This window comes from Oncorhynchus nerka, linkage group LG2 (assembly GCF_034236695.1).
Source record: "Oncorhynchus nerka isolate Pitt River linkage group LG2, Oner_Uvic_2.0, whole genome shotgun sequence".
Lineage (NCBI taxonomy): Eukaryota > Metazoa > Chordata > Actinopteri > Salmoniformes > Salmonidae > Oncorhynchus > Oncorhynchus nerka.
The window spans coordinates 15,805,408-15,817,444 of record NC_088397.1 but is presented as its reverse complement, the minus strand read 5'-3'; the positions used below and the strand labels follow the sequence as shown (position 1 = coordinate 15,817,444).

General features: G+C 43.3%; 1 protein-coding gene across 1 annotated transcript; it reads left to right on the top strand.

The window, feature by feature from the left end:
* Nucleotides 1–5,330: 5,330 nt before the first annotated feature.
* LOC115120455 (early endosome antigen 1-like) lies at nt 5,331–10,789 on the top strand. The gene is made up of 7 exons (XM_065020713.1): nt 5,331–5,434; nt 7,607–7,737; nt 8,127–8,225; nt 9,278–9,474; nt 9,731–9,794; nt 9,924–9,986; nt 10,119–10,789. The coding sequence occupies exons 1-7, from the start codon at nt 5,359–5,361 to the stop codon at nt 10,449–10,451; spliced, it is 963 nt and encodes a 320-aa protein (XP_064876785.1). The 5' UTR covers nt 5,331–5,358; the 3' UTR covers nt 10,452–10,789.
* Nucleotides 10,790–12,037: the final 1,248 nt, after the last annotated feature.

Below are 12,037 nucleotides of genomic sequence, written 5' to 3'. Positions count from 1 at the left end.
AGAGAGAGGGAGGGAGGAGGGAGTGAGGGGCAGAGAGAGAGGGAGAGAGAGAGAGGGAGAGAGAGGGAGGGAGGAGGGAGTGAGGGGCAGAGAGAGAGGGAGAGAGGGAGAGAGGGAGAGAGAGGGAGGGAGGAGGGAGTGAGGGGCAGAGAGAGAGGGAGGGAGGGAGGGAGGGAGGGAGGGAGGGAGGGAGGGAGGAGGGAGTGAGGGGCAGAGAGAGAGGGAGAGAGGGAGAGAGAGCGGGAGAGGATTCCAGAAATAGACCCCAATACCAAAGACTGGTAACCAGAGAGGGGCCTGCTCCTCAAGCGTACCATGGGTCAGTCCGGATAGAGCATACTTATGATGAAAGCTGAAGGATGTATGGGTCATTCAACCCCACACAGGTCTAGACCACTGACCTATAGACTAGGGTACTCTGGGTAATGAGGCACAACATCTAGCTCCTATCCCCTATAGGCTAGATCTTTAAGGACTCTATGACCTCATCCTCTCTCCATCTCTCCCATTTTGTTGTCCATCACTTAATGGCTGCTGAGCTTCACAATGCTATGCCTTTGACCTCCGCCAAAGTTAAGTGCTTTTCATTGTAACTGCTAGACATGACGTTGCCTAGTGCTCCATCCCAAAATGACTCAAACAGTACACACACACGCACACATACATACACGCAGACACACACACACACACACACACACACACACAATAACAAATGGGCCATTATCGCTAATAAAAGGCTCTCTGGTGCAAAGATGCTTCCCAGAAAGACCCTTCACAGCTGCTCTCTCCAGCCAGCATTAGCTTAATGTGAGACAGTTGAAGGAAACAGGTGGTGCAGTGGTAAAATAACCCTATGGAGACTACCTTTTTACCCTACTGTCTATTCCCAATGTGATGACTGTTTAATGCACTTTTTAGGACATCACTTTGACTGCCTGGGTCTCAGAAGCATTGCTGATAGTGGAATCAGCCCCTGTGTGCTATTGACAGAATGAGCTAAAGATGCTTGGTGAGGAAAAAATAAAAAACACATTGACAATTTATTTGTTAAGCTATGGATCATCCTGCAAACGTGCAATACCATATGGAATTTCCAACTTCCCAACTAGTGCTAAAATGTATATTTTGTTTCTTTGCCTGTATTAAACAACATTTCTGCTTCACAGAATAAAAAATAAAAAACTTCTCTGTGTCTAGAGGAAGAACTAAGGGGCTTGTTCCCAGAGGGAGAACTAAGGGGCTTGTTCCCAGAGGGAAAACTAAGGGGCTTGTTCCCAGAGGGAGAACTAAGGGGCTTGTTCCCAGAGGGAGAACTAAGGGGCTTGTTCCCAGAGGGAAAACTAAGGGGCTTGTTCCCAGAGGGAGAACTAAGGGGCTTGTTCCCAGAGGGAGAACTAAGGGGCTTGTTCCCAGAGGGAAAACTAAGGGGCTTGTTCCCAGATGGAGAACTAAGGGGCTTGTTCCCAGAGGGAAAACTAAGGGGCTTGTTCCCAGAGGGAGAACTAAGGGGCTTGTTCCCAGAAGGAAAACTAAGGGGCTTGTTCCCAGAGGGAGAACTAAAGGGCTTGTTCCCAGAGGGAAAACTAAGGGGCTTGTTCCCAGAGGGAAAACTAAGGGGCTTGTTCCCAGAGGGAGAACTAAGGGGCTTGTTCCCAGAGGGAGAACTAAGGGGCTTGTTCCCAGAGGGAGAACTAAGGGGCTTGTTCCCAGAGGGAGAACTAAGGGGCTTGTTCCCAGAGGGAGAACTAAGGGGCTTGTTCCCAGAGGGAGAACTAAGGGGCTTGTTCCCAGATGGAGAACTAAGGGGCTTGTTCCCAGAGGGAGAACGAAGGGGCTTGTTCCCAGAGGGAGAAACTAAGGGGCTTGTTCCGAGAGGGAGAACTAAGGGGCTTGTTCCCAGATGGAGAACTAAGGGGCTTGTTTCCAGGGGAAGAACTAAGGGGCTTGTTCCCAGATGGAGAACTACGGGGCTTGTTCCCAGAGGGAGAACTAAGGGGCTTGTTCCCAGAGGGAGAACTAAGGGGCTTGTTCCCAGATGGAGAACTAAGGGGCTTGTTTCCAGGGGAAGAACTAAGGGGCTTGTCCCCACGGGAAGAACTAAGGGACTTGTTCCCAGGGGAATAACTAAGGGGCTTGTTCCCAGATGGAGAACTAAGGGGCTTGTCCCCACGGGAATAACTAAGGGGCTTGTTCCCAGAGGGAGAACTAAGGGGCTTGTTCCCAGATGGAGAACTAAGGGGCTTGTTTCCAGGGGAAGAACTAAGGGGCTTGTTCCCAGGGAAGAACTAAGGGGCTTGTTCCCAGGGGAATAACTAAGGGGCTTGTTCCCAGATGGAGAACTAAGGGGCTTGTCCCCACGGGAATAACTAAGGGGCTTGCTCCAAGGGGAAGAGTAGATGGGTGTAAAGCCATGTGACTCTCCTTCTCCTCCCTTGGCCCTAACCTCCTGGGAAGCAAGTGTTGTAAAGCTCAGATTTACACCCCCCGTTCTCTTCCTCAGTGTGATAGACCCGGTCGGACAGTTTAAAAACAGAAGTATTTATGACTCAGCATTCACTCTCATCTTCCATTCCTGGAGCTCTCTTGAGCATGTGCCTCAGCCTCAGCCTGGCCGGACGGACAGACGGCATGAAGAGCAGGTTTAAACTTAGCTGTCAGTTCTGCTTGGCTATACAGAGCTTTCGGAAAGTATTCAGAACCCTTGACTTTGTCCACATTTTATTACGTTACAGCCTTATTCTAAAATTGATGAAATAAAAAATACCCCATAATGACAAAGTGAAAAGAGGTTTTTAGAAATGTTTGCAAATGTAGAAAAGATGTATTACTTATTTACATAGGTATTAAGACCCTTTGCTGTGAGACTTGAAATTGATCTCAGATGCATCATGTTTCTATGGATCATCCTTGACTGTGCATGTCAGAGCATGTTTTGTCATTATGGGAAATTGTGTGTAGATGGATGAGGGAAAAAAAACAATTGAATCAATTTTAGAAAAACACTGTAACGTAACAAAATGTAGAAAAAGTCAAGCAGTCTGAATACTTTCCGAATGCACTATATGTTCCCTTACAGCTTGTGTTTCGGTGGAAGCACAAGGTGTGTGTGTTCTCAGATCAAAAACATGTATTTTTTAAAATCTCATTAACATAGTATGAAATGCACTTTTTATTTAGAATTGTATATAAAGGTCTCCTCATCGTGTTTGATAATGCTGCTTCAGGTCATAAGCAGATTGTGGCTGTCTGCTACTGATGGTGTCTGAGCACTAAGGCCAGGTACACATTACTGTTCCATTGTTGTGGCACAGGGCTCTGACCTGGACAAGGAGGAGAGGGCAGATCTGACTTCAAAGGACAACTCCTGTAGAAACTGTTGACACTGCATTATGCTATTTTGATACCCGAGCAGACAAGGTGAAAAATATGTTGATGTTGTTGAGCAAAGCACTTACCTCTAATTTGCTCCAGGGGCGCAATACTACTATGGCTGACCCTGTAAAACAACACATATCACTGTCTGCACCTATCCGGTGTATGTGACAATAAAACATTATTTATTTGATTTCTTTCACTCCCTGAGCACTAGTTGATGACGTGGACGTGGAATAAGGCAGCCCCCCGCACCTCTATAACGACAGTACTGATGATTCCTCAACGCAGGTGCAACCTCTTGTCTCCCTCTACTGGTCATACACTACTAGTACATGTTCTCATCTGCAGCTGGCTAATTTGATCTTTGCTGTTTTCCCCTCTGGATGTCTCCCTGCTCCGACCACTTTTAGAGGTGCCAAGAGCCTTGGCATTTACAGTCAGCTGTTTAGGGAGGATTTCGCCTCACTGGAAGGTAGAATTTCAAGCAATGCAATTTACCATCCATTATATTTTATGCTTACTCTATTTATATTATACATGATGTATGTTGACTGTGTAAATTCCTCTGTTTGTATTCTGCATGTATATTTGTCTATTGCTGGGTATGAGTAAATGTACTTGGTGATTAAGTGATTAAGTACCTTCTGATTCTGAAATGATGGTGAAATGTATGTCAAGTGAAGCATCCAATGGCCTGTTAGTCTCCTCTCACTGCTTTCTGACCTGCCCTATGGCCTCCCTCTGAGCGTTGAGGGTGAAAACAGAAATCACACACCTACTGTATCTCTGTCTGAGATATCATCTACTGTAGGAATGTTTTTTTATATACAGTAGGCTATAAAAAAATATATTTTTAAATCCTGCAACATAATTTAATATCTCAGTATTGTCAGATCAGACCTCCCGCCCTCACCTACCGTTAACCAATCATGTCAATGTAGAGCTATACGGAGCCCCCCCACATTGTTAGAAGATTGAAGAGGCGCACAGCGATGCAGTACAGAGCTCAACTCAGCCTCTGCCCCGCTATTGCGTCTCAGACCACATTTTCGGATCAAGCATAAATGGGCTCTTAGCCACGGCCTCGCGAGCGTTACAGGTGCGCGCCAACAGGTGATTTTGATTCGATTGTCACATAACGCCTCTAATCTTTTTATTTTTATGAACGGTTGAGTCAAAATATGTTGCAATTTGTCTAGTTTAGGTTTCAACACAACAAGAAAAATGGATCTCTCAAAGAATTCCGTTGCAAACAGGAGAAACAGAAATGCAAGCAAAGGGAAAAAAGCTACTCACAAGTCAAATGTTTCACCGGCGATCAGTAGACTCATTCAAGACCCTTCAAATCATATTCCATTGGGACGACAACTTCAGAGGACGCCGCCAACGTCAGAGTTGAACATAACTCGTCCTTTGAGCTTTAAAACACATGTGGTAGGCCGAATCTCGTTCACCACACTTCTGCCTAGGTGCACTGGGGTTTTAGTGCCTTCAGGAAGTATTCACCCCTAGACTTTTCCTACATTTTGTTGTTACAACCGCAATTTTGTCCCTGGCATATGTAGAACAATCCAGGAGTGGAAAGCTCATCCAGAAAGACTCACAGGTGTAATTGATGCAAAAGGTGATTCTAACGCATTGACTCTGGGTTTTAATACTTATCTAATCAAGATATATATTAGTGTTTTATTTGTTGTAAATTCTAGCATTTGTAAAAAATGTCTTCCACTTTGTCAGAGTATTTTGTGTCTGGTTGACAAAACGCCAATTTAAATACATTTTTATCCAACTTTTTATCACAACAAACTGTAAAATCAAGGGGTGTGAGTACTTTATGAATGCACTGTAGTTTGTAGGCCAACTTGAGCCAATTATTGTGGAGGGTAGGCCTAGCCAACTAATGAATTTCTATCCGTTACCATTTTGTCTTTCCATCCAGATTGAAACCACCCTGGGCAAGAACCCTTGTCTCCCGCGCTAAATATGACCATGGACCTTTACACAATCGAGCCTGCAGAAACAGAAACATGCCGACGGTCTCGCATCACTTCAAGCACACGTGGGTGTTTCCTATAGTGTTCAAAATCCTATAGCTGTATATTTGCACCAATATGTGGTTTGATATGTCTGAGGTGACAAACATAAACACACACAGGGGTGTCGTGCACCCCCAAAATCCGAGGGGCTTTTCCTGGAATTTAGAGCCATAATCATTATGCTTAATTCTATGTGCAGAAATTTATATTTTTCTGCATATGTAACCATACCTCTTGAGCTGTCTGTATCCTCCTGACTTGTGGTTCTTTTTTTGCTAATATCTGGGTAGAAGATTGAAAGGAATGTGAACTACAGAAATATTTCTGTAGTTGTCACATGTGCCGAATACAAGGTGTTTAGACTACAGTGAAATGCTAAGTTTGTTAAACAAGCTAGCTACTCTAACTTGATTAGTAGCCTGAAATGGCTTTTTGGTAGCTAGCTATGAGGTTGGGAGATAGGTTCTCAATCTGGGCTAGCCAAAATCAACTTCATAAAATTGCTAGGTGGCTTATAGTATTTCAGAGAAACGACAACTATATATACAGTTGTCTGAAGTTTACATACACTTATGTTGGAGTCATTGAAACTCCTTTTTCAACCACTCCACACATTTCTTGTTAACAAACTATAGTTTTGGCAAGTCGATTAGGACATCTACTTTGTGCATGACACAAATAATTTCTCCAACAATTGTTTACAGACAGATTATTTCACTTCTTTACTGTATCACAATTCCAGTGGGTCAGATGTTTACATACACTAAGTTGACTGTGCCTTTTAAAGAGCTTGGAAAATTCCAGAAAATGTTATGGCTTTAGAAGCTTCTGGTAGGCTAATTGACATAATTTGAGTTAAATGGAGGTGTACCTGTGGATGTATTTCAAGGCCTACCTTCAAACTCAGTGCCTCTTTGCTTGAAATCATGGGAAAATCAAAAGAAATCAGCCAAGACTTAAGAAAATTGTAGACCTCCCAAGTTTGGTTCATCCTTGGGAGCAATTTCCAAATGCCTGAAGGTATCATGTTAATCTGTATAAACAATAGTATGCAAGTGTTAACACCATGAGACCACGCAGCCGTCATACCACTCAGGAAGGAGACGTGTTATGTCCTAGAGATGAATGTACTTTTTTGCGAAAAGTGCAAATCAATCCCAGAACAACAGCAAAGGACCTAGTGAAGATGCTGGAGGAAACAGGTACAAAAGTATCTATATCCACAGTGAAACAAGTCCTATATCGACATATTCTGAAAGGCCGCTCAGCAAGGAAGATGCCACTGCTCCAAAACCACCATTAAAAAGCCAGACTATGGTTTGCAACATCATATGGGGACAAAGATTGTGCTTTTGGAGAAATGTCCTCTGGTCTGATGAAACAAAAATAGTACTGTTTGGCCATAACCACCATCGCTATGTTTGGAGGAAAAAGGGGGAGGCTTGCAAGCCAAAGAACACATCCCAACCATGAAGCACGGGAGTGGCAGCAGCATGTTGTGGGGTTGCTTTGCTGCAGGAGGGACTGGTGCACTTCACAAAATAGATGGCTTCATGAGGAATGAAAATGATGTGGATATATTGAAGCAACATCTCAAGACATCAGTCAGGAAGTTAAAGCTTGGTCGCAATTGGGTCTTCCAAATGGACAATGATCCCAAGCATACTTCCAAAGTGGTGGCAAAATGGCTGAAGGACAACAACGTCTAGGTATTGGAGTGGCCATCACAAAGCCCTTACCTCAATCCTATAGAAGTGTGTGGGCAGAACTGAAAAATGTGTAAATAAATCAAAGTTGAAATAAATCATTCTCTACGATTATTCTGACATTTCACATTCTTAAAATAGTGGTGATCCTAACTGACCTAAGACGGGGACTTTTTACTAGGATTAAATGTCAGTAATTGTGAAAAACTGAGTTTAAATGTATTTGACTAAGTTTGTAAACTTCCTACTTCAACTATATATATTAATTAACAGGACCGATCTGAGGGGGCACGTGCCCCTGTGTCCTCTGAACACATTTCATTAAAGTTCCAATTCTTATCTATTTTAATGTAGTCCTATGTCACATGATCCTACTGTAGGTCTATAAATCTGAATGTTTAATGCTTTGGTTTATGATGGTGCAGCAGCTTGTAATGAAAAAAATATTATCAGCATGATCCACCAAATGTTATCAATGTACATGTTCAGTCTGTTCAGGCAGTGTGCTGGAAGAGGACCACTACTCATTGATAAGAGGCATGCAGGGCTATGAGGTTACCCCAGCAGACCTTGTATTCCTGAAGAGAGCCAGGCAGGAGAGGCAGATCAACGCCTTACAGGTGAAATCCCATATATCTGATGGTGAAAACACCCACTTGATTATTTTAATGACTGATGCTCATGGTACCTCAAATTACGCAGCCATTTTGTGCTGCTTTGATCACACATTTAAAGCTATTGTCAATCACCTGGGTTCTTTATTCGCAGACATAGCAAAACTTTTTTGCAGCAAAATGTTTTGCCACGAAAAATTCAGGCAGGTTTTGTTCCGTTTGCGTTTTCTCCAGTTTGGTTCAGTTTGCAACTAAAAATGTTTTTCAATGAAAATGAGTGTTTCTGTTGGACAAATTCAGGTAGGTTTGATTCCTAGTGAATACACCCCATTAGGGTCTACTTGGTACAGTTGAATGATGTTATGTTCAAGGCGGTCATTGTGTTTCCTATGCAGAGAGAGCTGGATGAATTACTGAGGCAGCGGAGGAACCAGATGCTGGCCAGGGATCTGTCCTTGGCCTCCAGAGAGAAGATCCAAACTGACCTTGATGAGGTGAGGCCACATGTTACTGTACAGTACTGTAGCTACTAGGGATGTGACAATTGTTCTTAACTTTTAAACTGCCGTTATGTTTATACGCTAAGAACTCAGATATGGTCCTTCGTATGACCCTGTGTGTATATATACACTGCTCAAAAAAATAAAGGGAACACTTAAACAACACAATGTAACCCCAAGTCAATCACACTTCTGTGAAATCAAACTGTCCACTTAGGAATCAACACTGATTGTCAATAAATTTCACATGCTGTTGTGCAAATGGAATAGACAACAGGTGGAAATTATAGGCAATTAGCAAGATGCCCCCAAAAAAAGGAGTGGTTCTGCAGGTGGTGACCACAGACCACTTCTCAGTTCCTATGCTTCCTGGCTGATGTTTTGGTCACTTTTGAATGCTGGCGGTGCTTTCACTCTAGTGGTATAATGAGACGGAGTCTACAACCCACACAAGTGGCTCAGGTAGTGCAGCTCATCCAGAATGGCACATCAATGCGAGCTGTGGCAAGAAGGTTTGCTGTGTCTGTCAGCGTAGTGTCCAGAGCATGGAGGCGCTACCAGGAGACAGGCCAGTACATCAGGAGATGTGGAGGAGGCCGTAGCAGGGCAACAACCCAGCAGCAGGACCGCTACCTCCGCCTTTGTGCAAGGAGGAGCAGGAGGAGCACTGCCAGAGCCCTGCAAAATGACCTCCAGCAGGCCACATGTGCATGTGTCTGCTCAAACGGTCAGAAACAGACTCCATGAGGGTGGTATGAGGGCCCGACTTCCACAGGTGGGGGTTGTGCTTACAGCCCAACACCGTGCAGGACATTTGGCATTTGCCAGAGAACACCAAGATTGGCAAATTCACCACTGGCGCCCTGTGCTCTTCACAGATGCAAGCAGGTTCACATTGAGCACGAGTGACAGACGCAACGCTATATCTTATCATTTATCTATATAAATGTTTATGTATTCATAAGTTTCACATACTCATATTCGTAATATTTGTGGATATGTCGACGCTTTCTCTGAAAATTGTTCTGTTGGACATCATGTTTCAGATCCTGTCCTGTGAGCAGACTGTTCAAATGGGGCAAGTGTTCCTCTCGAGGAAGCTGAGCTCAACGGAGGTAGAGGCCCTGGACTCCAAGTCCCTCCTGGCCCAGATAAAGACTGCTGATGTCCAGCAAGCTGTAGAGGAGGAACAAGCTGAGATCACTGCACTAGAGAACAGCGTGGCCAGAGCCCTGGAGCTCAGGTAGCTAGCTATCTCACTTCATGTTACTGCAGTGGCCAGGATCATATTTATTAGGCACCAAATGGAAGAACATTTACTGGAAAACAGGCAGGGACTTACAGTAAGAAGCATTCGTTTTTGTTCTGATGCAAAACGTTTTGCTACAGTGTGCCTTAATGAATATGACCCATGGAAGACATGGCCAGTGTGCAGTTTGTTGATGTTTACGGAAACAGGTGTTCTGGCTTTATATGAATATTATTGTTTCTCATTTCAGAGAGAGAGGGGAGCAAAGACAACAGGAGATTGAGAATCGGAACAGAGCCATCCTCACGAAAAAGGTGCTATTTGTTCAACACTTGTCACCATGTAGTTTTAAGTTATACGATGAATTACCAACAGTACTGTACGGTAATGGACCAGTTCTTTCTGGACATGTATAACTGATGAGCACTGCTTCATCTCTTAAGGCAAACATCAAGCATCTGATGAAGGAACTATCAGAGCTCAAATCCCAGCTGGCTGGGGCAGAGGTAAGTCTGTATGTAATAAGCTCCGTGTCTGACCTTGTGGTGTCTGGGGTGTTGGGAATTTTCAGTCACATTGAAAAGTATTTGTACTTCCTCAAAAGAGATTCCATGAGCTAGTACCTTGTAACTTCACAGGAGTCTTTGCTAGCCATTCAAGGCAAGGTGGACACTTTGAAAGACACAGAAAAAGAGGAAGACACAGGTCCCCAGGAGGCATTGCAAGTCGCCCCAAGCCAAGCAAAAGCTCCCAAGAAGGCACCCAAGACAAAAAGGAATGGTGGAGAAACAATTACCCAACAGGCTTCTCATGTCCGAATTAAAGCTGAAAATACACCTACCATAGTTGGAGAGCCACATATGGCCAGTGGTCTCAGACGATCTACGAGAATAGCTACCAAGAAGAGCTGCGTTGAGAATAAGCCTGTTTTAAGGAAAACTCACCCTGTCAAAGCAAGCATTTCACTTTGAGAATTTTTTTTCTCCACTTTTCCTGAAACTCTTGATTTTTAAGGAGTTGTTTTCCACTGCTTTTTGGTACTGTGGTTCGGGTTCCATCCAGTTGACAACAGATTTTAATGCAGATATTCAAAAGTCACAAACATATGCATTTTTCCCACCAGACGTGCTTTCATCAAACTGACTTTGTAGCGGATAAAATGTTGTGCGTGACAAGTACAAAAGTATTATGTGCACTAAGTTTTCATGTACAGAATAAATTAAAACAAGTTTTAATGTGTTTCCATAGCATTTTCAATTCTATGGATGATTTTGTCACACAAACTGCAATAAATAGCACACTTGCCCAACCTGGTTTTTGGCCCATTCTCTATAGACTACTGTGTGCTGATAAAGTGGACAGGGTAGGTTATACACTGAGTGTACAAAACTTTAAGAAGCTCTTCCCATGACAAGAATGACCAGGTGAAACCTATGATTCCTTATTGATGTCACTTGTTAAATCCACTTCAATCAGTGTAGCTGAAGGGGAGGAGACCGGTTAAAGAAGGATTTTTAAGCCTTGAGACATGAATTGTATATATGGGACATTAAAGAGGGGAATGGACAAGACTAATGAACAGGGTATGGTAGTAAGGGGCCGGGTGCACCGGTTTGTGTCAAGAACTGCATCGCTGCTGGGTTTTTCATGCTCAACAGTTACCCATGTGTATCTAAAATGGTCCACCAGCCAACTTTACACAACTGTGGGAAGCATTGGAGTCAACATGGGCCAGCATCCCTGTGAAATGCTTTCAACACCTTGTAGAGTCCATGCCCTGACGAATTGAGGCTGTTCTGAGGGCAAAAGGGGGTGCAACTCAATATTAGAAAATTGTTCTTAATGTTTGGTATACTCAGTGTACGATGAGATATGGATAAAGGCAGCCAATCACTGTTCATGTCACCTGCATCATTCAAATGATTGCCTAACCTCAATATTTTTGCATGAAGCTTATCACTGTGGCAGCCACCCCGCCTGCATTTTGGTGAAAAACTGAGGGAAGGGGCTGTTAAAATGTCACCACTCAAATTCCTAGACTGAGCTATGGATGCCAGCAGTGGCCATCCATGATATCAACATTCTAGTTTAAACCATGTTTTGAAGCTGTAGTGTTGTTTTTACTGATACTTTGAGTAAAACTAGCTCATATTTGGGGTTCTGATGGGGTATGACAGAGCATTAGTAAGTGTTATTCTTCAAGATTTAATGGGTACTCAGTATATCATTCATTTAGAAGTCCAAAAATTGATTTAGCAACTAAGGATTCCAGCAACAAAACAAAATCAAGATTCTAAATTAGTTTGGCTCAGTGTACAGATCGATCTACTTGTACCTTTGATCAGATATATTGCTGAATAGACATACTGTTATTACTGGAATAGAATCTGATTTCTCTTATACCAGTGTTTTCAGATATAGAATAATAGAGCCCTCTTGTGGACACTTTGGAATCTGACAATGCAGGATCTGTTAGTGTAATTGGTGTGTATAGTTGTGAACTCTAGAATTTCTACAGTGCAGGCCAGGTATATTTCTGCTGATACATGTCTTTCTG